Consider the following 27893-nt stretch of genomic DNA (forward strand, 5'->3'; position numbering starts at 1 on the left):
GAATTCCATGCAGCCGCTTCAGTTTCAGGGTCTTTGTATTATTCATGCCAGCTCACTGTCACACTGTCATGACTACTGGGGCACTTAAAGGGAACCAGGCTATGATCAGTGTTATTAGGAAAACCTGTGCTTTTCCGACTATGTGTGCTGTGAAAAAGGTCCGTTAACACACTGATGGAACTGAGTAAATTATCATACCTGTGTTAACTGTAATTCAGAAACACATTAAGGTCTTAACTTAATTGCAGAGCCGTTGCTTCTCCCTGCTTTCCTGACCTTTGCAAGATTTCTTGAGAGGTATTTCTAATCTCACCTGAGGAGACATACTAGTCAACATATAACTGCTATAATTAAATGTGATGCATCAGCACTTAATAGCTTGGCATAAGTAAAAGATGAGGTATTAAAACACACACATGCCTGAAACACAACTCTGTCCTTTAATACATATAGTCGTGTTACCTTGATGACTGTCCTTACATAAAGAAACACAAATAATTGTATTTTCGTTTCCATTTTATTTAGTTTGTCCATGTCACTGCAAAAATCATGTTTACAAAGGAAATATCGTCCTCTTATAACTAACTCATCAACCAGTCTAAACTTGATCTATAAAAGTGATGTGATAATGACAGAAGCATTCAGTTTACTGTAGCCTACACTGCAATACGACAACAACATGTTAACAGTGTTAGTGGAAGGGACTCAGACTGGGTGATGAAGTGTCAGAAAATGTGTGAAGGTATCAGACAGAAAAATATGGTTTTCTATTTATTAGTAGTAGTGGTGCTGATCAGTGTAACTCATTATTTAAGGTGGACTTATCTTTGAAGCAGCAGTCTACATTTACTCAGCTTAATTAAATTAATTAAGAATTAAAACCTACTACATCTGTCTTACTTTTTACTAATGGTCATGTTTGACATTGTATCAACAACCATGCTAAATATGGGAACAGCACGACCTGATGTTATTTTCTTTTAAGCAAATAATGCTGCATTTTTCTGTGTGTTGTGGTTACAGGGACACAGTCCAGTAAGCAGGGGAAACGAGCACAGACAAGTTAAAAGGAGCACCACTGGTTGAGCACAAAAATGTGCAGTATCTCTTCAGAGTAACACACTGAACAATCCATGACTCCATTTAGGAGAACAGAGGGTCTACTTTCAACATTTGTATGCAGAGAAATGTCAAACGCAGTGAGGACGGGAACATTCAAAGAGGCACCTTTCAGGATGGGTTATGCTCTTTTAACTAGAGCTGTAAAACAAAAAACATGTCAGAAATGTTTCTTAGGGCCATGTCTGTCTTAGGATCTGTTCTGATTCCCTATGATGGCTTTATAACTGAGGGACACTGGGATTGGAATAGGTAGTCGTGTGCAATATTTCCAAGTGTTACCCTGATTTAGGTTTCATGTGGAGTTGATGGAGTTTCAAGAAATCAAATGGGACATTCACTCTATCCTCCGAAGTGGAAAAACTCCAGCTGAATAAAACATGGTTCGGATAAAAACTTCTTAGACGGCAGAAAAAGTGCTTTGGCACTGATTAAGCTAACCGAATTACAACATAAGAACTGAGATGTCTTACATATCAAACTGTTAAAACACATTATATTATGTAGCTGCTACCTCTATACCAGGAATAAATTGTGGAGGTCCAAAGGCCGTGCAGAAAAACAGGACCATGACAGTGCAGTTCAGTATAGCAGGAAGTCAACATGGAGTAATGAACTCTGGATGAGATTTATGCTGGATATACATTATCTGAAGAGCTCAGAGTTTTAGGACCCATATCGAAATGAAACAAGGCATCAGTCATTAAAAGTTATAAAAATATATCGATGACATTTTCTCGTTGAATGCAAACTAATATCCTCGATTAGGCTGTGGACAGTGCCTTTATGAGAAGGAAGGAACAGTTCAGGTTCAAATAAAAAAAAGTGCTTTACAATCTAATGTCTTGAGCGTCCTCCTTCAAAGGCATGATGTTCCATGTGAGCTGAAAAAGATAAAGGGATTCATGGTGAGTATACAGCATCCTGTTCGGCATTCGACCTGTACATCGAGTCGACAGCCATATCCTCTTGTCGCATGTTAAGCAGTTCAACAATAAAATCTCAGCAGTTTAACCTAATTACGTTGAACTGTCACTCATTACAATTTTGGGAACAAATATTAACATGTAGTAACAAGACTGGCCTATGTGAATGTGCTATGTGGAGCAGGTATGAAGGTATGTAGGCCACTTGTGTTAATGCCTTTTCTACACCGTCAGAAGCCCTGGTTAGCCTACAGCCATGTTAGATCCACTGTACAGATGTTTACTTTTTCCAATAGTCTGATATGTAACTGTAAAGCTCATCTCCATTTCTAAATCCAAATAATCCAATAATAATAATAATAATAATAATAATCCTTATTTTTAATCCAATAAAAGTGGAAAAAAATAAGGGTGCTCTGATGAGGATTTTTGGGGCCGATCACAGATTACTGTAGGCAGTTTCAGCTGATACAGATCAAAAATCAAAAGGATTTTCCTTCTTGTTAACTATACTTGTTAATTAACAGTGGCATAATAAAAACCCCATAAAAATATTGATCAATGCAACATTTTATTTTCTTTATACTGTGGTCCCTTGGTTATCTAGCTTTCATCTCTTTGGTCAAATGATGTAAAGTGTTTTTAAACCCAAACTCAAAGTACTTTTACCTCCAAACTGTACTCAGCTAAAGTACTTCAGTACTTTTTTTTTCCACTTTAATTTTTTTGTTGTCACAATACACTGTTGCTCACTGTTTAACACTTTATGTTCATTTGAATAAGAAGTCTCAGTCCAGTTGTGTGTTTAGCTCTGCTCTAAGCTATTAGCTCCATTAGCTGTTAGCTCTCGAAGCCAAACGCATCACAGGACTCTGTGCTCAATGGCTGCTAGCAGCTAACTAGCTCTCCTTCTGCAGATTTCAACAAAGATTTGTAGTGCCCTTTTGATTTAACCAGTACAACATGTTTGTAAGGTTCTGCCAGCAAGCCATTTGGGACTGAGGGGATAGATTTATTCTTCGTAGGTCTTTTGCTGAGTGGTTAGCCAGTTACTGTAGGTAGCAGCACAAGACAATGCACTTTGTAATTAGCAGTACACTATGACATCTTAGCTGTGCTTAGAGAAAGTGTTGCACATGTTTATCTGAATGGCTCTTCTGATCTGCCTTTATATAGACCACCCGTCAACCTCTAAAGATCAGTGGACAATCAGTTGGAGCACGCTTAGGAAAAAATAGGCATACTTACACTTATAAAAAACAGCTTTAAAAGATATGGACGGGAGGAGCTCATAGACTTTCCCCAAGATATTTGATTCGTTAGCAAGAGATGCATCTTTATTCCAGATCTGTACAACGTCTTCACGATCTCGAACGCTAACACTGACGCCAACAACCTCGTCATCTGGGAAACAAACAGACAGCAGACACAACACACAGTGAACAGATAATCATTAATGCTATTGCTATGTTTGGAAAAAACATTTCTTTCATCAAGTATGAATGTATACATTCCCTCTGAAAGTATCTACATATAGACCTCACCTGAGGCACAGTAATCTGCAAACTGCTCCCCAATAGTAGCAAGTAACAATTCTTTCCAAACTACAGACTGAAACAAAAAGAACACACAACGATAATAAATGAATCAGGTATTTATTTATATTATCATGTGGTATTATTGTGAGAAGGGGAGCAAAACACTTACAGCGCTTTCTTTTGGTATTTTCATCTTCCATACTCCTCCTTTTGCATTGCTTTCTTCTTCCCTGTTGGGGTAAGGGATTAAAAATAAATGTATTTTACGGTGTTGCATTTTAAAGTTTCACACAATATTTTTAATATATATATTTTACTTAAACTTCATTCAACAGACACAGAAATAAAGTGTGTGTATGCGCTACCAATCTTATTGAAACATTTTTACCTAACAGTCTTATGATAAACAGCTAGTACAGGTTCTGACCCTGAGAACAGCTAGTACAGAGCTGACCCATGAGAATTGAGTACTCATGTAATAATGTAGTGATGAGTACTACTGAGTACTCACTAGTTGGAACATGTTGACAGGCGTTGAGGCAGGTGAGATCCCATTGCAAGATAGTCTCTAGTAATTACTATGTAATGATTCCAAAATATTACGATGTAACAGTTCAAGCTTTTATGAGATATTTAACATTTAAATATATTTTAAGTTAAATGAGTGTTGTGTTGTAATTATGTTTAATGCAACTGATGAAAATTCTGAATTAAAAGAGTTATGACAGTACAAGGCAGTTACTGACTGCATGAGCTACAGTCACAAGTTGCCCTCCGTTCGAGCCAGTGTTGAGGGATGATATCATCTTCAAAATAATAATAGACTCACCACAGTGGCCTCCGCTCTCCACGCATTAGGTGATAGCTACATCTCAAAGGCAGGGCTGTGACTGGGGGGATGTTGTTGTATACACTCCAGAACATCTGCAAACAGGAAAGCAGACAGGTATTACCTAAGACATGTAGAAAAGAGTTCATTTTCTTTCCTAAGGCTCTGGGACAAAGATACTTTTATTGTGACAAAACAGCAGAATTTAGCCCCCTTCATCCAGCATGCATTTGGTTTATTTACAGCACAGTAGTTACACTGACAATGGGGATAAGCCAAATACAAAAAAGAGCAACAATTCTTAAGGCAAAGCTTTTCACAAGATGTTTTGTATTTTCACACATCAAATCAAGCCCAGACCAGTTATGACACTTTGCTTGTTAGTGGATTTTCCAGGTTTTGTTACGGCTGATTGTTTTGGCAGGCTTCCCTAGAACCATACACTCTACTATCTTTGCTGTAATCCAGTTGAAATGTTTCAATGGGGCAACAACCTGTGAGCAACCTTGGAAGCTTTGGATATAAGCCTTCATATCGAAGAACATATTCACACGTAATCAAAGAGTTTGACTTCCTGCAATTTGTGTTTCTGCTTAGTCAAACTGAAACTACAAGTCTGTTCTGTGTTTACAAAAATTAGTCACGTAAACAAAGATTAAACACTGTAATATTACCAACTTATTTTTGGCTGTTTTGTTACACTCATCCTCATATTGAAATATCAGTCCATTAACTGACAAGCCATTGGAGCATTATATCAAAAGGCAGTAATGTATGCACTGTAACATACAGTGTTGGAAGCTACTGTCACTCTTGCCACACGACATGTTACTCAAGAAGAACTTTACACGTTTGCAGTAACACTAGCAACAACGGTCTGTCATAAACTGCACTACATGTTCATGTGTCATGATATGATAAGTAGACATGCAATTATATAGTGCTGTTCTGTTCTACCAACCACTCCAAGCCCCTTTCAACACATGCCACATTCATTCATCCACACACACATTCAGACACAGATGGCAGAGTTTGATTTTTCCCCCCACTAACCGTGCTTTAGTGCCAAAGAACTGCATATTCCCTTTCATCAAGGATGCTCTTCTGAAGCCAACTGGACTCTTAACCGAGTCATGCATTTGATCTCTTTGCCCTTATGATGATGAAGCCCTTCAAGCCGACACCAAATCTCACCTGAACACTTTGCACGGTGTAGATCTTCTTCAGATTGGATTCACATTCTGCGGCTGTCGTGCCTGGTAATGACCTGCAGGAACAAGTGAAACAGTGATGATTCAGTGACAGAGAGACAACAAACATGGTCAGGGTTCATGGTTCGTTTTTTTTTTGCACAGCTAATCTTTTTTAACAAGTGCATATGGCAATAAAGAGCACTTATGTATATAGGTTAACAACTAGCCTAATCGTCTTGAACAGCAGTCGTTTAAGTCTGGTGGATCACATTCCTTATATTTAATTTTCACATATGTTTTCAAACCCTCCTTTACACATGTTTAACAGGATCACACTTGGTCACACTCTATGCTGGTGGTTAACACTCCATTAAACAACCACCACCGCTGATTAATATCTATCTGACATGACTCAGGCACGAATGTTCACGGAAGAGTTACGTTAGGTTCAGACTGAATCACCAACTGCCCTCGTCACTCTCCGACTCCATCCCCGAAGTTTTAGTGACAGTGACCTGATGAAATGCACTGTTACCTTGAGTAAACTTGTGGATTTCTCTGGGTTTGAACATTGTAGGAAACATTTGGGATAATGTAAGCACACAACTCAACAAAATATAAACCAGAAGTCTAGTTATTTTTTTACATTTTCATACTGAATTCTTACATATTATATATTTAACTGTTTAACTAAAATCATTATTACAGTTCTAAGAGCACGATGTGGCATCTGCACGTCTGCTTTTTCGCAACCCAGTTCTCCAAAACCCAAAATAAACTTGCTCTAAAATATCTAACATTTGCGTATTGATTCCTTCTTGTATTGCTAGTATTTCTTATTCTTTCACATTTTTCTTAAGTCTGCTACCTCGCAATGCCACCTTCTGTTACAGGCGTAGACCGATGATCGGACCTGGCTGATTACTGGGGACGATATTCAGCATTTTTCTGATTATGGGTATCTACAGTTTTTCAATCAGATTGCTGATAAAATAAACTAATTTTAAAAATGTGCTACTTTGGGTCTGATCCAGCATCCTCTCACACAATGACCCGCCCACGACACTATCTGATTGGTAACACGTCACAATTAATAGTCTATAACCAATAAAGTAATCTGAATCTGCAAGGTAACCAGTACCTGTAGGAAGTGTAAGTAGCAGAAAATGGAAATACTAAAGTACCTCAAAATTGTACATGAGCAGTACTTGAGCAGTACTTGAGTAAATTGTACGAAGCTTATTTCGTCACTGGTCATTTTTCTGCAAATGAATATCGGTCCCAAATATCAGTTTTCATGCTGCGGTGTCAATTTGAATTTCTCCCAGGGGGGATCAATAAAAGTACATCTAATCTTATTACTCAGAGAAAAGCTGTAATTATCTTACAAATGTCAGAATTGTTGCTGATTAATTTTCAGTTGTTGGGCTTATAAGTTAATTGATTATACAAGTTTTAGTCTTAATGTGATCTGTGGGTCTCTTCACTTCTCATAGTTGTTGTTGGGTTGATTTCTTGTCTCTTTCACAGTCACCTCCATGAAACAATAAAAAAAACAAATCACACGTGACAGGCAAAATTCCTATGATCTCATACAGAGGAAAGACTCTTATGTAACGTTAGCATGCTCTTTAAAAGACAAGCATTAGGTCACTTTGCACTAAGGACACTTATATTACTAATACAAGTGTCGCCCAAATAAGTACAGTGTATTACAGCCTCACATTAGTGTTAGCCTACATGTGTCTGTTGAAAAAGGTGAAGGTGGACAGTCTTCATCTGAGCCCGAACCCTCTCAGTGTCCCCTGCTGGGAAACAGAGCTGAAGTAACTTGAACTGCAAAAAAAATAACAAGCAGTCCAGCAAAAAAAATAACAAGCAGTCCAAACATGTCCGCCGTGTCAGGCAGGGAGTCACTGTTGGGTAACACAGCAGTGGACATGCTAACTTTTCTGGGGAAAAGGTTTTGTAAACAGAGGACGGTGGTGCTGAACGCGGACACTCTCCCGCTACATTTCGCTCCCGGAGGCCTGCGGGAAGCTGTTTCGGCCTTCAGTCATATTTTTCCCTCCATCATTCCTGCTCGTCCTCAAACTACAAACTCGACGTTTCTTACCTGTCCAGCCAAAACGTCCAAGGTGAGTGCAGAGGCAGCGTTGTCGTCTCGTCTTCTCGGTGTTTCTTTGTGATGTTTTCCAACTCTTTCTCGTCGATGTCAATGTTGTTTTCAGCGGACACTGTCTGACCGCTCAGGCCGCCTCGGTCCATCTGTACGTCCGTGTGACCCGCAGGAACCGCCATTGGAGCAGGCTAACAGCTAAACGTTTTAATATCTCCTGTATGGAGCTCCGAAATAAAAACACCCGGTTAGGCTTTATCTCCACACACAGATACACACTGCCGCTTTTCCGCCTACCGACTGCTGACGTATCTGCGTCACCGGGCAGAAACGTCGCAGTTGGTCCATTCCAGAGAGCAGGAAAAAAAGAGGGAGAGACCTCACTCTGACTGTTTTTTCTGAAACACAAATCTCCCACTCCATCATGGAAGGAGACTGGATAACTGCTCCAGCAGAGATTCATATATTAAACTACCATGAGGCTAACAAGAGAAAGTGATGATGTAGGGCTAACCTGCAACTGTTGTTTGTGTCTGGTAGAAGTTGGCTTTTAAATGGGGTCGCTTTGAAAATGTAGGTTACCACAGTTTCCTCTTTGCAGCAGGCCCATGTCAGAGCCTGACTGAGCTCAGTAGACCAGGCTGTGCTATTTTCTTATTACAGATATTTCTGTAGGCCTATCAGGATAAATGTCGACCAGTACTTATCAAGAAGTTCACACGTGTCAACCAGAGAGCACAGAAAAGTTTATTTTTCACCTGTAAAGTGTCTTCCTAATGACAATATTTGCATCTGCCTCAAAAATCCACTATAGGTTAGGCTACGCTGTAGAAAGATACTGTGTCCGGTGTCAAGCTGAACACCGTTCTGAATTGCATACTTTTTACTTTAAGTATGTACTGTAGCAGCCCTTACAAAGTACATACTGTTGCATGCAGTATGCACACAGTTGGGACGTACTACTGTCATCATGACAGCGCGCCTTGAACTTTGACCCTCATGCTCCTACAGGCAGCCTTGGTAAGACCCTAGTACTTACACTTACATGTGCTTTCTGTCAATGCCGTGTCAGTCAAAATTAGCTGTCAAATGTTTGTGCTCTCTCTTTTGGCATACTGCATTTCACATACTTCACATTGGGACATACTACATCTTTATCTGGCATACTAAATAGTTAGTTAGCAGGGCGAGTGTCAGTGAGTGAGCATGCACAGTACCGGACACCCTGAACTCACCTAAATAGAATGCAGCTGTTAGTAATGTTATAAATTTCACCTGTGCTTTTCCTGCCTTGACCGTGAAAAGGGTCTATGTCTTGTATGTGTTAACGTACTTGGCTGATAAAGTTAAAGCATCTTTTTCACCATGATTCTTGGTATTATTTCAGTATTGAACATTACCTCCAGAGGCATGATTTTCTTTTTCAACTGTAACCGCCACTTTCTACCAGTAGAAGAGATGCTCACCTGGAACACAGTGTCCAGAGAGGCGGACAGTTGATAAATTATTTGTGTAATTTAATGGGACTGCTTCCTATCTCATTAGCAATGAGACAGTTCTTTTCTGTAGGAATACAATCTCAGGAGGTGTGACTGTACTCAACATGTGGGGCAGTAGCTATATTAGGAACCAGGGTGAAGAGAGGGACAGACTGGAGCTCAGCTTCAGATCGCAAAAAGTTACAAATGTATCTTTCTTTTTTTTTTTTCCTACCGGCCACATTATGAGCAAACAACTTCACTAGTTGAGGACCAGAGTCCCTTGTATAGCCAGTTACTTTAGTAAATAGACATTAGTTGTTTTCATATGTCAATGAGAACTGCACTATTCTCACTGAAAACAATATTTTATTGCCTCTACCTCAGTCTGGTCAAGAGGTGCAACAAGTACTAAGCAAGCATTTCTTAGAGCCAGGAGAGAGTGATTCCTACTTGTGCAGACCAGGAAATGGGCAGATTTTTTTCTCCAAGTGACACATCATCTCATTACACTATCTTCAGTCTCAAGCCTTGCTGCCTGTTTCAGGGCACTTTGGTGAAAGTACTTTGCAAACTCCAACAAGACAGTTGCTGGTGAAGCCCCATCCCCAGGGAGACATGTCTATGCAAGTTTTAGTAAGCCAAGCAATGCTCACAATAAGGGAAAGACAAGTTTGCATATTTTAATTACACAGTTAGATATAATAGATATTTATGTTGGTGTTATAGTGTTATAGTAATTGTTCTTTAGAGAGCAAGCAAGAAGTGAAGTTTGAAAGCAAATCTCAGCTGTTAATTCAGCTGTTAACAGACTAGATCCTTACTTACAGAACCATTGTTAAACTTAACTGCCTCTAATCTAATACCAAAACATGACTATTTCTTTATGAAATTAATTTTTCATGAGTAAGAAATTAATTTATTATCGCAATCTTTTTTACCATCAACATTGTTGCACCAACAGATCCTTAAAAAAAATGTATCTAACTTCAGTGCAATAATTTAAATCTATACCAGTTAATTTGATAGTCAGAACCATTTGACAGATGTGGTGGAGTTACTGGGATCTGCCTGAACATCCTACTTTAATTATTCCTCTGGATTCCAGTGTGGTGACAGGTTCATATATGAAAACCTGGCCAGGCTTGAAATAGAAAACTGTTCCGAGGCATTAAGCTGAGCTCGGGCATGACCAGTGTGGATACTGCTGAGTTGTAGGCTCATTTTTGACTGTTTATTCTCCCGGAAAAGGCTCATATTTATCTGTAACACAGCACGGAGGGTTTATGAGCCTGATATCTCGCCTGCTCGTGATGCTCCTCGGAGCCTGCAGGGGGCGCTGGTGAATCACTGCAGCAGCAGCAGGTGCAGCCTGGTCACATGATGGCAACTGTAGTTCAAAATACACATGATCTGCTGGGAGCAGGACTTTATTATTGACAGACCTCTAACATATAAATATAACTCTTTCTACATGATGTGATTCTGTGTTTTCTTCATCCTGAAAAGTCATACTGCTGTCAGGAAAACACATGTATTTTCCTCAGAGTTCAGAGTGCAGAAGGTCTCCTCAGCTCAGCTGCTGTGTCACATCCTCTGCCATTTTCTCCCAAAGACATGAAACAAAGCCGTCGTTGTCAGACCTACTTTTCCTCTGCAGAATTATCTTCTGAGGTTTCTCTCTGCACACAACTGCTGTATTATGCAACTGTTTACCTTATGTGAACTCACACTGTTAGCACTGACTGTGCCATCCCTCCTCCAGTCGCTCTAATCAGCTGTAGCTCAGTGATACATTTCATTGTAGACTGTAGCTGTGTGTGCTGACTCTCAGTTGTTCAGTGTACCGCATGTGTGCAGTCAGTCAGAACAGTGAGGACAGGGTTAGGAGCTCTGGCTGTAGTCTGAATCTTGGTGGTAGTCTTTTTGCTTAAAGGATCAATGATTTTAATTTAAATTAATTTTATATATTTTATTCTACTGTTGCCTCATAAAAAGCCATACTTTGGTCAGGGGTTTATCGGAGTTGAGCCCAAAGAGCACAAAGTGAATGTGAGTGTATGTTCAGGATGTAAGCCACTCAGAATTTAAACATATAAATGTGATAAAAACAGAATTCCTCTCTTTTGACTTTGCATTAAATATGTTGATTTTAACCTTAAAGTATATAACAGGTTATTAAAGTCCAACCCTGTGTTGATTTGGCATAGCCTATTATAAATAAGAAGTAATAGCATCTGGACATGAGTTATAGTAAGATATAGACACAGTGACTCTGACCAATCTGTGACTGTGAAGAGGTAGAGTCATAATTTTAATATTAAGCACTATTTTATTTTATTTTAGTCTTTCAGCCCATTTTATTCAAGAAATGTTCAGACAGAAGCTTAATATTGTTTGTCTTTGTGTGTGAAAATGAAGTATGGTGTAATCCTCCTTATAAAAAGCATAATCATCCTATATTTTTATGATGTTTTCCTAAATATGTTCTAACCTGCACATCAGTGAGGCTACATGAGGATATCTCTGTCACTCTGCCCTCATCAGACACACTTCCTATAGACTGCATTAGACAGGGACCAGCAGATGAGACTCCAGGCTGATCCCAGGCCTGCTCACATCGTGCGAGCGGACGTGCGTCGCATAGGCTAGACGCTGCCGTGTGAGATCCACCGAGCAGAGACCCGCACAGGCGCTCCCACCTCTGCGTGCCTCAGACCCGCACTCAGCTCCAGACATGCTCGCCTTTTTCTGTTCTTCGTATTGGTGAGGGGTTTTTTTTAGCCGCCGCTGCTGGTGAGGCTCTGGATGCGTAATTGCGCCATGCTTCCGCTCAACCCCGTCTGTTTTTTCACTCCTCGAGACGATCGGGAGACCTCCGCCATCGGTGCAGAATTGAGATGTGTTTTCTGAGCCGCTCGTCTGCTGAACGGACGCCTCCCGAGATGGTGGGCTGCCTCTATCCGGCAGAGAAGGGGGCGACGGACGGGGATGTTTCTGGCACCGGACACTCGTGAGATGAAGGACAAGAAGAAGAAGAAGAAATGCTGAATGCTTTTTGGGTTTGTTTTTGGTGGGGATCGCGGCGCATCGTCGGGATGGATGTGAGCCGACGTTGAACGGATGCTTCTGGGTGGAATTTGTTCCTGAGTGGTTTTTGTGTTAAAGGGGGGGCGGCGGGATCGTGTTGATTTCTTTTTTCTTTTCTTTTTTTGTGCTTTTCCTTTCAGCCCTGGCAGGATACTAGCGCCCGTCGATGAATTGATGTGGGGATACACACGACCTCGGCTGCGTAGATGGCGAACACAAGTGAGTTTGGGGGGAGCAGCCCGTCCTTACAGAACTATGCGTCCGCGGCCTCTGCGGTCAAGCTGGCCTCCCTGGGTCTGATCATGGGCATCAGCCTGCTGGGCAACGCGTCTCTGTCGCTGCTGCTGCTGAAGGACAGCTCGCTGCACAAGGCTCCCTACTACTTCCTCCTGGACCTGTGCCTGGCGGACGTGGTGCGCTCCGCCGTCTGCTTCCCCTTCGTGATGGCATCGATCGGCGGCGGCTCCGCCTGGCCGTACAGCGCGCTCAGCTGCAAGATCGTCGCCTTCATGTCGGTGCTCTTCTGCTTCCACGTCGCCTTCCTGCTCTTCTGCGTCAGCGTCACCCGCTACATGGCGATCGCCCACCACAGGTTCTACTACAAGCGGATGAATCTGTGTACGTGCGTGGCGGTGATCTGCATGGTGTGGACCCTCTCCGTGGCCATGGCGTTCCCCCCGGTGTTCGACGTGGGCACCTACAAGTTCATCCGTGAGGAGGAGCAGTGCATCTTCGAGCACCGCTACGTGAAGGCGAACGACACCCTGGGCTTCATGCTGATGCTGGCCGTCATCGTGGGGACCACCCATGTGGTTTACATTAAGATGCTGTGCTTCGTTTACGACCACCGCAAGATGAAGCCGGCTCAGCTGGTCCCGGCCATCAGCCAGAACTGGACCTTCCACGGCCCCGGAGCCACCGGGCAGGCCGCCGCCAACTGGATCGCCGGCTTCGGCCGCGGACCCACCCCGCCGACGCTGGTGGGCATCCGGCAGGCTTCTCACCTCGGCAACAGGAGGCTGCTGGTGCTGGACGAGTTTAAGATGGAGAAGCGGATCGGGAAGATGTACTACATGATCACGCTGACCTTCCTCGTCCTGTGGGCTCCGTATATAAGCGCCTGCTACCTGAGAATATTCGTGCGGGGGGCTCCGGTCCCGCAGCTCTACCTGACCGCCGCGGTGTGGATGAGCTTCGCCCAGGCGGGGGCGAACCCCATCATCAGCCTCATGTTCAACAAGGAGCTCCGGATGCGCCTCAGAGCCTGTTTCCCCTGCTGCCTGGGGACACAGACACCCATGGAGCCATACTGTGTCATCTGAAGCCTGACAATACTGCCAAAGACACATTTACATGTTGTTTCAGAATGTACAGACTGCTGCGGTGTGGAGGGAATCATTTTTACTCTGACACACTTGAATATGGTGTAAATCTGACTATATTTTGCTTATCAGAATCAGAACCAGACTAATTAAAGCAACCCAGGCAGATGTGTTATAGTCTGCCTCACAATCATGCTGATGCCACCTTTTGATTCTCACCTCTGCATGTACTGTAGGTGACATTCACTCCAAATACAGGGCATGACAGTCATGAGTCATGTCACAGGAGACAGTTTAAAGGAGCACTGTGTAGTTTTGGGGAAGAAATTGTAATCAGATGAGAAAGATTGATTTTTTTAAATGTCCAAACAAACAAACTCTCTTTCTTTCATGGCTGAATAAACAAACTGACCTGAAAGGACAACACGGTCTCATACTGTTTTACTTTTGTTTATATTTGGCGGACCCCGCCACCTTTCTAGCTTCAAACACTTACTTTCCTCCTAGGACAGCTTGTTTATTCGGTCGTGGAAAAAATACATATTTCTGAGTTTCCTTAGTTTGAATTTCTCCTCCAAATCTACATACAGTCCCTTTAATGCCCCTGTTGAGTCCAACAACCTTTTTTTGGTCGACTACAACATCGTACCTGAATGTCACTTTGGCTATTTGTTTGTATATTTTGAAAATTACACCCCAGCACACCCATCTGAGGTCGTTTTGCCTTTTGCAAGAAAAACTGACAGCTGGAACACAACAGGACTATTTTATCAGCCGATCGGCGTCAGTTTTCTCCAGCATCTGTGACACGCTCGGTTTCTAATCGTTTGGATACCACAAATGAGACGCAGATCTCTCAGATATATTTTTAATGAGGACGTCACGTTTGTAAATACTGTACAGCCCCCTCTCCCTCTTTCCTTCGGCTTTTTTTTAACCAGATAAGCTGTATATTTCATAATCTCTTAGGACTCTGTGTTGAAAAGGTGTTGAAACTCACTTTAAAGGTATTTTGCAAATTCTTCTTGTTTTTTCATGGGTCAGCTGTGTTGAGAATCGGGTTGATTGGCGTTCCCTGCAGGATATACAGATATCATTCTTTTTCTATATGGACATTGGGACTCTGAAAATATCATTTGGTGCTTTGGAAAGGATGTTTGCATTGTTTGTATTTCTTAGCAAATAAATAAGAAATGGATGATATGTTGTTCGGACTCTGTAATCTGTTTGTAACACGATGCTTGGTTCTGCTCTTGAATACATCTCAGATTGTGTAATTAATTTGATTTCCTTTTGTTAGCGTGTTCAGTTGCGCTCATCCTGTCTTGTGTATTCCGGTCAGTGTTTGCTCATCAACAGGTGTGAGCTTGTTGCATCAATCCGTGGATATTAAACGGAGAGGGTAGCAGACATGTTGAAAGATTTTCCAGTTGAGAAAAAGTGAGCGTTGCACCCTGTTTTTACACAAATTGGCTTCCAAAAATACAGACATGTTCGTGTTTCTAAAGTGGATTCCTGCTTGTCAGGGCCATAGCCACCTTAAAGGACACTGATGTCACATCATTGGTATTTATTATTGGACTTTAAGGTTTTAAAGAGGCACTCCAGAAATTTGCCATCACACTTCAATAACGTTGAGGGACTCAAGAGACAGATTCAAAGAAAAATGATCAAAATTGAACCAGCAGAAGCTGGAATATCTTGATTTTTAGTCTTTCAAGTGGATCAAGCTCTAAATCCTACATTTCCCATCAAGCAACTGGAGGGCATCTAAAATGCTGACCTCACAAACCCCACAACTCCAGTTTGTAATGTCTGGTTTGGGTGACTGTGGCGTACTCTGATGCCACTGTGGGTTCTCGGCAGGAAAGACACAAGGAGTGATGATTTTTACAATGTTTATTTCTTTTTACTCAAGCCACACAATAGCTCCCTCGGGGTCGTTCGCAGGCGTCCTTTTGCTGCCGACCGCCGGGAGCATCCGTCCATGTGTGTCTGTCTCTTCTTCCCCCAGGTCCAGCACGCTACTGTGTTTTAAAGGAGAGAGTGATTAGCTCAACAGGAAACCGGTGTGCCAATCACTCTCACCTGGCGCTGCTCTCCTGAGCCCTCCCCACACCTCTCTCCTGCAGCCGATGCACCACGCCCCCTCCACAGTGACACTTTATAATAACCATCTTTAATGAGTGTTAAATTTATAATTAATTAAACTTTAGTTAATATTTTTTTCACTGTTAACAAACTAAATGATTTGTCAGTCATTTATCAAGCAATAGTTGATTGTTAAGTTTCAACTGATGTTTGTAATACTTGTAAATGGTTATTTTAAGGTGTTACCCCACTTTGTGTTTGAAAGTCTCAAACCCAAACCATGATTACCCTGATGACATCATCAGGGTAATCTCAGCTCATACATTCGTTTCCAAAGACTGAACAGGACGTCTTGTGTCCAGTAAACTGAACTTTATAAGTAAAATCAGCGGACAGACCCTTTAAGATTTTAAAGGGTCTGTCCGCTGATGGAGGAGAGTTACATAGGTTACTTACTATCAGACTAAGGGTGGGTGATCTGACGATTTTAGCTCACAATCGATCTTGAAGACATTGACAAACTCATTTTCAGGTAAATCGTAAAGATTGTGATATCCAGTGTCCCCTTACTTCTGTTTCCAAACTTTCCATAACCTCACTGACCATGCTATGTAAACAAACCAGTAGAGTTATATAGCCAGCTAGATGACTATGCTGACTGGACAAATTACTTGGCATGGCCCGTACTTGGGTGATGTATTGTAAATAATGAATATAAGTTACAGCCACCAACATGCCAGATGAGGAGCTTGTGCCAAAAAAGAGCTATGTTTAATGTTATGCTGTGTTATAACGGTGCAAATGGTGAAATTAATAGGTTATTTCAAGTCTGGCTATCGTCTACAGGGCATTTCAAAGCTGAGGAAGAAGACAGAATTTTAGATAGTGATGCACGGTGTACACTACAGTGGACAGATATCTGGAAGCCATTTTTCAACATTTAAATTGGAGCACCATGGATCCCCAAAGTCTTGTCCACAATCCCAGTTGATTATTGTCTTTTTTACCTCTTTGTCATTGTGAGTTATGGCATCTTAAATTCATAATGGTGGAGAAAAGACAAGATGCACCAAGTACCTCTGGACAAACTTAACCCTGTTAAAGCCTCTCAGAAAACCTGACCTGGTAATAAAGAAAAGAAAAAAAGCAACTTAATAGGCATCTAAAATACTTTTATTCAGATTTACAAACATTTTTTCTTGTAAAAACATTTTCTGTGACTGAAATACATCAGTCCACTGTAGTGAATGTTATGGGTTAGGGCATTTTTTTTGTTGTATGTTTTATTTAAAATTATGATATAGTTTACACTTGAATAGTTTTATTAAACAGGAATATGAAATAGTTTTCAGGTTTTATCTTAATACAGGCCTAAGTATAGGTCCAATAGGCAGAATATATATTGTGCATAACCTCCACAGATGTATTTTCGGTCACAGAGAAAAGGTAGAAAGATAAAGATAAAATACTACAAAAAATTAGAATCTGGTTAAAATAATTCCTAACATCTCTTATTTAGTCCACAGCTGTGGGCGTTTACATAACTCCTTCAAAATAAGATACGGAATACTGAAAAAATAAATGATTGGCACGATTTTCACTTTTAAGAGTAAAAACAAAAAATAACTTTGTGATTTAATAATTCATGCATGAAAGGGTTAAATAGATATTATTTTTGTCCAGATGGCCCATCCCTAATTTAGACCTTCAAAAACAGGCAAATATAAATAACTATAAAATGAAAGATTTAAATATATTTTAAAAGATATACAGTCCTGCTCACCATTATTAGCACCCATGAAGTTTAAGTACATAATGTGGAATATCTTCTGAAAAAAATGAATCAAGTGAAACATTTCTTTTCTATAGAGAACTTGTGTTTGATACAAAAGAGCAAATGATAAACAACAATTTAAAACAATAAACAATGGGAGGAAAAAATAGAAAACCTTAAAGCTTGCTGTGTCACTGGTATTGGCACCCTTTGCTGTAAATCAGTATGGAAACACATTGTGTTCACAAATGAGAAATCACCTATGATCAATTGTCTGTGCCCATGTGACATGAATTAGCCAATGAATGATGACTTCCCTGTTTTAAAAAGCCATCTGTTATCCCCTGTTCCTTTGTCACAATGGTGAAGACAAAGGAGCTGTCTGAGGACATCAGAAGTGCGATAATTGGCAAACACAAGACCTCCAAAGGGTATAAGGCCATCTCCAAAGACCTTGGTGTCCCTGTTTCAACAGTGCGTAATGTTATTAAGAAGTTTGCCAAGCATGGAACTGTCAAGAACCTCCCTGGACGTGGGGGGAAGAGAAAAATTGATGAGAGAAGTCTTCGAAAGTTGGTGCGAATGGTGGAAAAAACACCACGTCAAACATCCAAAGACCTGAAGGCCAATCTGGAACAGTCTGGAGTCATGGTTTCAACAAGTACCATACGCCGCACACTAAACCAAACAGGGCTTCATGGGCGAAGGCCAAGGAAGACATCACTGCTGAGGAAAAGACATAAAAAGGAACAACTAATCTTTGCCAAAGAGTACCTGGACAAACCACAATCCTTCTGGGAAAATGTTCTGTGGACAGATGAAACAAAAATAGAGCTTTTTGGCAATGCACACCAACAGTTTTTTTATAGACGACGCAATGAAGCCTACAAGGAAAAGAACACCCTACCAACAGTTAAGCATGGTGGAGGATCCATAATGCTGTGGGGCTGCTTTGCTGCATCTGGTACTGGAGGCCTTGACCGTATCACAGTAATCATGAAATCAGAGAATTATCAAGAGATTTTAGAGCGAAATGTCCTACCCAGTGTAAGAAAACTTGGTTTGAGTCGAAGATCATGGGTCCTCCAGCAAGACAAAGACCCAAAGCACACATCCAAAAGCACGCAGGAATGGTTGAAAAGGAAAAAATGGACTGTTTTAAAATGGCCAGCCATGAGTCCTGATCTCAATCCGATTGAAAATCTTTGGTATGAGCTGAAATCTGCCATTGGGGAAAAGAAACCTGCAAACGTTCAAGAGCTTGAACAATTTGCAAAGACAGAGTGGGAGAAAATACCAGCTGAGAAGTGCAAGAAGCTTATAGAAGCGTATAAGAAACGTTTGGAGGCTGTCATCACTGCCAAAGGGTGTGCAACCAGATATTAAAGAGGGGTGCCATTATTGCTGCACATGCTGTTTTTTCTGTTTCTTCTTTGAAATTACAATATGTAAGTTGAAAAAACAATTTTCTTTGTTAAATTACTTTGGACCTCCGATTAAAAGATCCTGATGATATAAATTTGGTACATTTCCATTTATTTCTGACGATACTGTAGAGGTTATGCAAAAAATGAAGGGGTGCCAATAATGGTGAGCAGGACTGTAGATCTGGGGTGCACTGAAGGGGAATAATAATCTCAGTATTTATAAAAATCCATGGCCATGGCTCCTTTTCTCTGTTGCCTGCACACCTTCCTCTTTGATTCTGACAGTCTGATACCGAGCCTTAACCTGAGATTTCTCACCAGTGTTTCGTACCAGTGGGAAATGTTCTGCTGTTAAACTGATTGCAGCTGTTTGAAATACAGTATGTCAGTATTATGTCACAAGAAATACAATGTAGCCTGCTTGAAGATGCTTAGTTAGAAGGTAAAAGGGTTGATGAAGTGTTCAATTCAAACAGAGCACATAGTAAACAGCTCATTAGGTTTGTTTCAATAGACTGTTAGTGTGTCATCTGCTTTTTAATCAAACCACAGTCCCCTCCTCCCTCTTCAGGCCAGTAGCAGCTTATTGATTCACCTAATTGCCGTTGCATTCATTGACATTGGCCTCGATTACACCAAACCACAGCTTTTAAAGAAAGACCGAGCGGTTCTCTAAGTACACACTTGAATCACTGTGATTTAGTGAGGTGCTCCTGAGCTCCGGCCCCTCCGTCACTCCGATCTGCTACACAACACTGAGCTCCTCAGCGCACTCTGTGCCCTCGGTGCATCCATAACCATTAGCATCACAACATGCCTGCTTGTTCCTGACAGCTGGCCGCGCTCTGTTACGAGCGTGCCGAGGTTGCACGGTGTAACTGCTGTGGCTCCTCAGCTGCAGGAGGCTCCTCACCTGCACGTGCTCTCGTGCAATGCAAATGCAGGTCGGGTATTTTTGGTACATCGTGTTGTCTTCAGGGCACGCAGGCTCCAATGTGATGCTGGGGAAATGTGACTCTTTTTGCTGGGCTTTTACAGCTGGTTCTTTCATTGACCTTTTCAATCTTTGTAACTGCTGAGCAACTCTGATGACCTCTGTAGTCCTCGCTGGGTTTTCCTAAAATACGGCTTGGACAACTGGAAAAGTAGCTTTTTTAGAACTGTATCTGATGAGTCAGGTATCCAAAGATTCTGAGATTTTTTGACTTTAGTTTCTAAGAAATAAAATTCAAAAGACTCCATTGATTTTGTTTCAAATTCAAAAGTGTACTCCATTTATGCAGCAGAACCAGAGATATCATCTTTTATATTGCAAGAATTCTTCTTCCTTGTCAAAACTCGGTGCCTACATTACCCACAATGCAAGTCTAATTGCTGACAGTTGGTTGAAGATTCGCGTGTGTTGTGCTAGTAGCAGCTAATGTAGCCTCGAGCCACCAGCGAGTGGTCTGGATAACCACTTCCTTTAGATATTTTCATTTTCTAACTTGTAGTCTTCAGCTTCAACTGGTGCTGACTCAAGTGACATCACTTGAGGCAATTTATCAGATCTCACACAGCTTCCTCAGGAGTCACAAAAGGCTTTATACACTTTTTTTCCACATACACAGTGGTGGCAAGGTTGCCAGATTATTGTACGTGGGTCATAACCACGAGAACAAATAGGTGTGAATGTGCAGTTCAACATGTATTGAAAATTCACTTGCATTCAAAACAAGCTAGTCTAACTGAATGCAGAATACCTTAATTAGAAAGTACAAGCTCCAACTCCAAGTTGCTTCAAATGAGTGTTGAGCGGCGGGTGGAAAACGACAGCCATGCTCGTAAAAAATGATGTTCATCATCAGAGCATGATTGGCTAACAAGATGTCACGTTAAAACTAGGATCCATAATTTGCTATCTTGATCATGTCAGGGAGTAAATTTAAAACGAAACAACATACACTCAAATCAACTAGTATTGTAAGCACAAAATGGTCCTGGGCATTTTTGGCATTATTGATCATGCATCATAAGAGGACAAAATCATCGTACCGATGCTATAATTATGGTACATCTGGCAATGCTGAGTGGTTAAAATCAAAGGAGTTCCCTTTCAAGGCAGCAACTACTGATTATTTAATTATTCATTAAACTGCTGATTATTTTGTCAGTAAAATGAATTATCAGTTGTTATATAAAATGCCAAAAAACTATGAAAAATGCCCATTGCAACTTCCTACAGCCCAAGGTGACGTCTTCAGATTGCTTGATTAACCCGTCCAACAGTCAGAACTCGGACAATCTCAGCAACAAAACAGTGTCAGCTGAAGGTCCATAAAGTTGTTCGTTCTGGAGCTTTCAACTGTATTACACAGTCTTCATCAGCAGACTGAATTTGCTCGGTTGCTGTGGAGCTGTAGATGTACAGTTACTATCCCATCAAACAAAAAAAGTGGGCTGGAACAGGGTACTGTTTGATATTTATGCTTAAAAATGACTTACATGGGAGAACCTGGCAGCTCAATTGGTGTACCATTTGCCCTATGTAGAGAGGCCCTCACTGCAGCGGCCCAGGGTTCGAATCCAACCTGTGGCACTTTGCTGCATGTCATCCGCCCCTCTCTCATCCCATTTAATGTCATCTCTCTAACTTGTCCTGTATAATAAAGCCAAGAAATAATGCTGATAAAAAAATTGCTAATAATTGCTCAAATTATTAATTAATTGACTTGTTTCAGCTCTTATTGGCTGATGTCTTACTATCTCAACTATTTTAAGACACCTGATGGTTTGTGGTTAATTTAATATTCACATTTCATATTTAGCATGTTGTTAAAGTAGATTAGAACAAGTTTTGTCTGAAGTTATTGAGATGTTACCAGTTTCTGTTCCTGGTTACTTTGTGTTCTGTACTCTCGCTAGCTTCCGTTATCCGGGGCATTGCCTTGTCACAGATCACGCCTCTGAGGATTTTAGACTGTTTGAGTGCTCTCGTGTTTAGACCCACAGAAGACTGATATCTATTTCTAAATTATAAGAGTGATGTGAGTCATCGCTTTACACATTGGACAAATCTAATTATAGCTTTGAGCCTTGAATAAATTGCTGTGAATCAGAGCCTGACAGTGATTAATTTCATAGCTGTCTTACTGTTTCCTGGTGTCATAAAGAAACCGTTGCCAAGGTGAATGTGAGAAAAAAGGCCCTCATCTTTTAACCCAAATTAAATGTTCACAAGTTTTTTCTTTTTGTACTTCGTGGTGAGGAAAGCAATTAAGCATGAAAAGATACTGTCACGTGCGTTTACGTTAGGAGTGAATAATGAAAGTGTAACTTGCACACCTCACTCAGCATGTCATTACCAGTAAAACATCACCAGTGAAATAACATGTGGTTCTCCTCATACTTCCCCAGAGGGCAGACAGAACAGTATAACCCAGTGGAACATAGAGCATGTGGCTTTAAAATTAAGATTCATCTAATTGCAAAGAAAAGATAGTAGAAGGTTTGTTTCTCTGTGTATTTTCATTGTATTCAAAAATCTAATAAAATGTAAATAACAAGATTGAATAAAATGTAATTAATCAGATAAATTATTCACCTTGAGCTGCATAAAAATGTGTATTTGTGCTCTCTGGTTTATCACTCACTGTGAGGTGTCTGTATTTCACACAGTGCAAAATATCTAATAATTGGGGAAAAAAGCATATATAGAATACAGGAATGAACAATAACTGTCCTGAGATAGAATATTCACTATTGCAAGATGGCAAAGTTGTGTGTTTTTAGGTAGAAACGACAGCACACAGTGCAGCGTTGTATATTTACACCACAACGCTCATCAGTGAGGGAGCAGTCATCTTTTCCCCAACTTCCCCACGTTAAATATTTGATTGGCTCTAAAACCCAAGGGGGGAAAAGATAAGCAATTGTTAGTGTACCTTTAAATATATGTATAGTTTGATTTAAAGGAGACATATGCTCATTTTCAGGTTCGTAATATTAATTTGGGTTTCTACTAGAATAGGTTTACATGTTTTAATGCTCAAAAAACACATCGGTTTTCTCACAGAGCAGCTCTGCTAAATCAATTCTTAAGTGCCAAACTAGCCGCGAGGCATAAATTATGCAAATGTTTGACATGATGATGTAGTGTGATGTCACAAAGTCATGGAATTAAAGGCGGGACTACTGACGAGGCGTTTCAGGAGCAATGTTTTCTGTGGGGGAGAGGAGCTTCTGTTGCTGCGGACTTTGACCTTTTTAACTTTCAAGATCTTTTATGCCACAAGAACGTACAGTATATAAAACACTGAAGGAAATGAGAAAGCATAATAGGTCTCCTATCATCTGAAATGTAAACATGAAATAATGATGCATTATTTAATATAATATATTTCTTTATTCAAAATAAATTTAAAAACCGAAGTGGAAACAGGCTAGTTACAGTGCAGGAAGCGAATAGTGTAACTGTAGGTGCTGGTCCTCAGAGGTAGTAGTCTGGATACTTGTTTGGTGACAGACATTTGGATCTGCCCTCCTCTATGGTGATACACGACAGGTTGGGCAGACAGGGGCAGGTATGGTGGAGTCTTTTCCCAAAGAAAGGAACCTGGAAGCAGAAAGAGACACACCTGTCATATAAGATTCAAAGTTGTTTCTGGCCTCTATAATGAATTTTGAAGGGATGGGTATGGCAAAAGCAAAGCAACATTTTTAAGCAGCAACAGACCACAGGGCCAGGTACAACCAGACTTCATTAACAGAAAATCTTCTGCTGCATCTTTTCACAGAGTACAAGGATGAGCCCGTTTACCCTGTGGCTGCATCATCACCGCCATGACACCGCTGCACGGAGGCAAATAAAATGACACTGTGTGACACTTCACAGCTGAGATGAGAATACCTCTGGAGATTATCTCACCGAGTGGCTCATAGGGTGACAGTCCTCTCCTTCCTGCCCCATGGGCGTGCACATACGCAGGCTGCGGATCCACAAACTGACCGCACAACACATCCCCCCTCCACACTGAGAGTCCTTCTCACAGGCCTACATGCACACACAATGCAAATTAATTAATACACGCATACTAAGGATGTATGCAGACCAAAGACTGATTAGTTTTATGGACATGCAGTCATGCTGATCAATACTGAAATGTTAATGTAATAATTCCCAAAAGATAATTAATGCTGTACTCTAATTAATGTAATTAGTTCCTTATTAATATTATTATAGTTTATCATTATAATAAAATTTAAATAAAATGAACAGCTGGTCTGATCAAAGGAGAAATGTAATCAGCAATTAAGTATGCAATTATATAATGCACACATGTATGAAATGTTATGTAATGTCATTAAACATAATTATGTGATAATTATTTATCAAAGGCAGGTGGTGTGGTAGTGTGAAATGTGTTGCAGTACACACTACCACAATGATGTTACTTTAACAGTATATAATGTTAATGGAAGTGTCTTTACAGCATTAGTCACATCATACCTCGACAACACACTCGAGGATCGTGGTGATTTATTGTTTGGAGTGTGTGGATGACAGGCTGAGTGACAGCTCTCACTTTGGATGAGATGAAGGGAACACAGCGAGGGGGAACGGAGGTGATTTCATGTGACAGACAAGGATGAAAATCACTTTCTGTTTTATGGCTGCACGCTCCTCTCTCAGTTCACATCAGCGGCAGAGTGTGAGAGGGCTGTTGTGACGGGGAGGGGAGGGGGTTTATTAGCAGGTTATGGAGGTGATTTATGCTCGTGGAATTATGCAAATCCTGGCAGGGAAAGGGAAATGATTCAAATGACGAGTTTGTTATAAATTGTTATGAATTGATATGTATTCATGGATAAACTTCATCAGTCATTTTACATTCTAATAGACGTTCATGTTGTTAGAATCCCCAAAATGCCTAATTACAGACTCTTTATGTGGCATTTATAGAGTTCCCTTTATGTCACATTAGAAAAAATTGCATCATATATTACATTATATAATGATTCATATTCAGTAAAGGATATACATTTTTTTTGCCCTTTACCCCCAAAAGCTTTAAAGTGCTGTAAAATTCAAATACTTCTTAAATTATTTGGAGATTTATCTGTCATAATTTGGTAATTTGTCTTATTTCTAAGCATAAATAGACATGACATTCACACACATAAAGGTATTTCTTACAATGTCACTTAATTTTCTGATTTGATATATGTGTCCTTTACTATAATCTTTCTTTTGTAAAGTTTATTATGTTTTGAGATTAATGTCAAACACACAAACACATCATCTAACTGTAGGGTTAAAAAATCACAGTATTCTTGATTGTATATTAATGCAAATATTGGCTTCCATTAAGATTAAAACAAATATTAAGCAGTGCACATTTTCAGAAAATAGCAGTCTGAATAGCAAGTACTTGCATATTCAGACTGCTGTCCGAGAGCTTTCTAACGCCCCGTCAAGTATAAACCTGTTTGCTCCCACTTACCCCCGTGATGACGGCTGAAGATCCGTTGGACACCAACAACAGGGAGAAGAGCAGTAGGCAGAAGGACCTCATAATGAAGGGCTGTCTTTGTGCTCCCATGCCCTCCACAGTGAAAAGTAAGGATGCTGAATCCGTTGGACCTTGCTGCATGTGCATACGTGACAGACCGCAGAGACAAGTGGCCTCCAAACTCATGTGTCGAGGGCTGGCGGAGGTTTATAAACCCAGCCCGCCATTCAAACACTCTGTGAGTCACTCACACCAGCATCACCTCACAGAGGCCACAGACAAAAAACAGACAAAGGTAAACTTTTACATGACAATGCCCCTGCCTTTCATTTCTCAGCCAGTTGTGGCATTGTCGTACTGAGACCAAAGCTAATTTTACACTAGAGTATGCTGAAGCTGATCAAGTCTGGACATGTTTAGTGTGGAATAATGTTTTTTAGCCCCCCACACCACCACCACGACAACCTTTTCAGGCTCCAAGGCCACGGTTTTGAATACATCCTTCCAATCCTGCTCATGAAATGAGCGAATGCCCTCCAGAAAATAAATTACCTTGAGTGGTGAGGGGGCCCATTCTTCATACGTTCATTCTCAATATGGCAAGTTTGATACGTGGATAATGAAATTATCCAGATTAGAACATTGACGATACGACATGAATCTGATTGATCGATGTTGGCTTAATTGATATCTGATGCTTTTTTTTTCAGAGCAACAAGTCATGAATGTCAAATTTGCAAAAGGTAACTTTTCATAAACAATTTAGCTGAATCATCAAAAGCCCTCTCCTATAAACAGAAAGCCATTTCAACAATGGTCGCTCAATTCTTAAGAGTAAATGATTGATGTCGGTGCAACAGAGAGCGGCAGCGATGACGAGTATTTGTAGGCTAACCCAGAAGTTAGCTTCGCTGTGGTTCCATGACAAAAAATGGCAATATTTTTCGGATTATTGCAGAAAATAAGTTTTGTGGGAAACACAACTTTATGATACATACATGTGTTGTTCAGCAAGATAATCTCCACAGATGAACACCACTTTTATTATTTTTGAGGCGTGTAATCACCACAAGTAAAAAGCTAACATTAGGCTACACCATGGTTGCATGACTTCAAAATCACCACCACCAAGCTTCCTACTACACCAAACTATACACACTTTACTATAAAATTATCAATCTTAAAGGTGGAAAGTTGCTGTTAGAATACTTGGCAACTAAAGTCCATCTGTAAAGACAACCTGGTGAACAGATGAGTTATCGTGTTCGGTGTGATGAAGTTTTATGTCCCCGACAAGCTCTATAGTCTTATTTAGCCACTTGTTAGCAACTGCATTTTTAAAGAGATGTAAATACTTCAAAATTCACAGGTGGGGTATTTACTAATGTATTTCATGTTGTAGAACAAAATGTAAAAATCTTAGAAGCTTATGTTAACCACAGACCTAATTTCAGACATTCAACCGAAAACCCATCGACTTTGAGACGATGGAAGTGGAATTTTCCGGACTCATTCCTTTTCATTCCTTTCATTGTCAGGTGAGCATATAGAAGGTGTATGACTGGAAGGATCCGTTGGCCTATCCAGAAAGGTTCTTGCTTAAAAGATACTGTACCGTCTCAACCAGGATGGTATGATTTACCTAAACAATCTACCAGAGTCACAAATGTACAACTCTAACATGGACACAGACCTTGTGCACTGAGCTGCACTTTTTTGCGATTGGTACAATCTTGCACACAATCGGCTGGGAAAGTGCTGTGTGCCAAGCTACGGGTAAAGTTCAGTTTACTTTGCACTCGCCATCACAAAGGGTTTTCACTCAGTTGTAGGTAATATGACCTTCAAATATTTTGATACTGATGGTTTAATCTGTTAATACAGAATGTGTAGTGCAGGTTGAGGAGGGTAATATTTCATACATAGCAGCATTATTATGGACCCAACTGCTTGTCTTGAAAAGACACGCCCTACCCTGCCTCTGATTAGTCGACAAATCAAGAACACAGCCTGTGATTAGTCAATAGACTCAACCTAAGGCATCATGGCATTGCCATGGCTAATAATCATGCTAATAACAACAATAACTGTTTTCAACATGGAAATTGGATAAATAATCACAGAAAACATTCAGCATTGGGTTTCTAGATTTATTTTACGTTTCCAAAAAGACACCGCAGTTCAAGGCTGGCTTACAAAGCTTCTGAAAGGTATACAATCACACTGGAGGCCTTGTTAGCATAACAGTTTCCTTCAATAAGTCATTAACATGCAGCTTTTGGGAGATATTTAGTATGTTATATACAACATGTTTTTATTTAGGGCTGTCAAATTCCTCTTAACGCCGTTAAGTAGTTAACCTTTACAAGTGTAAAGTTGGACACTACATTGCATTAGTATTACTAAGGAATGTTACATTTAGGTCAGTATGCCCATCTGTTGTTGCTTGTTTGGCTTGAGTTTGCCATGTTATGCTTTTAGCACATTTTTTGAGCA

At 40.5% G+C, this 27893-nt stretch overlaps 3 protein-coding genes and 1 long non-coding RNA gene across 4 annotated transcripts; 2 read left to right on the plus strand and 2 right to left on the minus strand.

The window, feature by feature from the left end:
* Window positions 1-498: 498 nt before the first annotated feature.
* LOC140998013 (eukaryotic translation initiation factor 4E type 3-like) lies at window positions 499-7999 on the minus strand. The gene is made up of 7 exons (XM_073468131.1): window positions 7722-7999; window positions 5607-5679; window positions 4413-4507; window positions 3753-3813; window positions 3590-3656; window positions 3294-3449; window positions 499-2003 (listed from the first exon to the last, which is right to left on the minus strand). Exons 1-7 carry the CDS (start codon window positions 7904-7906, stop codon window positions 1957-1959), a joined length of 684 nt encoding a protein of 227 aa, XP_073324232.1. The 5' UTR covers window positions 7907-7999; the 3' UTR covers window positions 499-1956.
* Window positions 7584-24285, plus strand: LOC140998015 (uncharacterized). The gene is made up of 2 exons (XR_012179413.1): window positions 7584-7743; window positions 23682-24285. It is a non-coding gene; the product is annotated as an uncharacterized lncRNA (long non-coding RNA).
* gpr27 (G protein-coupled receptor 27) lies at window positions 11711-14817 on the plus strand. The gene has a single exon (XM_073469100.1). It carries the CDS (start codon window positions 12499-12501, stop codon window positions 13612-13614), a length of 1116 nt encoding a protein of 371 aa, XP_073325201.1. The 5' UTR covers window positions 11711-12498; the 3' UTR covers window positions 13615-14817.
* On the minus strand, window positions 23375-25460 carry prok2 (prokineticin 2). The gene is made up of 3 exons (XM_073468132.1): window positions 25389-25460; window positions 23813-23938; window positions 23375-23500 (listed from the first exon to the last, which is right to left on the minus strand). The coding sequence occupies exons 1-3, from the start codon at window positions 25458-25460 to the stop codon at window positions 23375-23377; spliced, it is 324 nt and encodes a 107-aa protein (XP_073324233.1).
* Between the last annotated feature and the right edge of the window lie 2433 nt (window positions 25461-27893).

This window comes from Pagrus major, chromosome 6 (assembly GCF_040436345.1).
Source record: "Pagrus major chromosome 6, Pma_NU_1.0".
NCBI classification, from domain to species: Eukaryota; Metazoa; Chordata; class Actinopteri; order Spariformes; family Sparidae; genus Pagrus; species Pagrus major.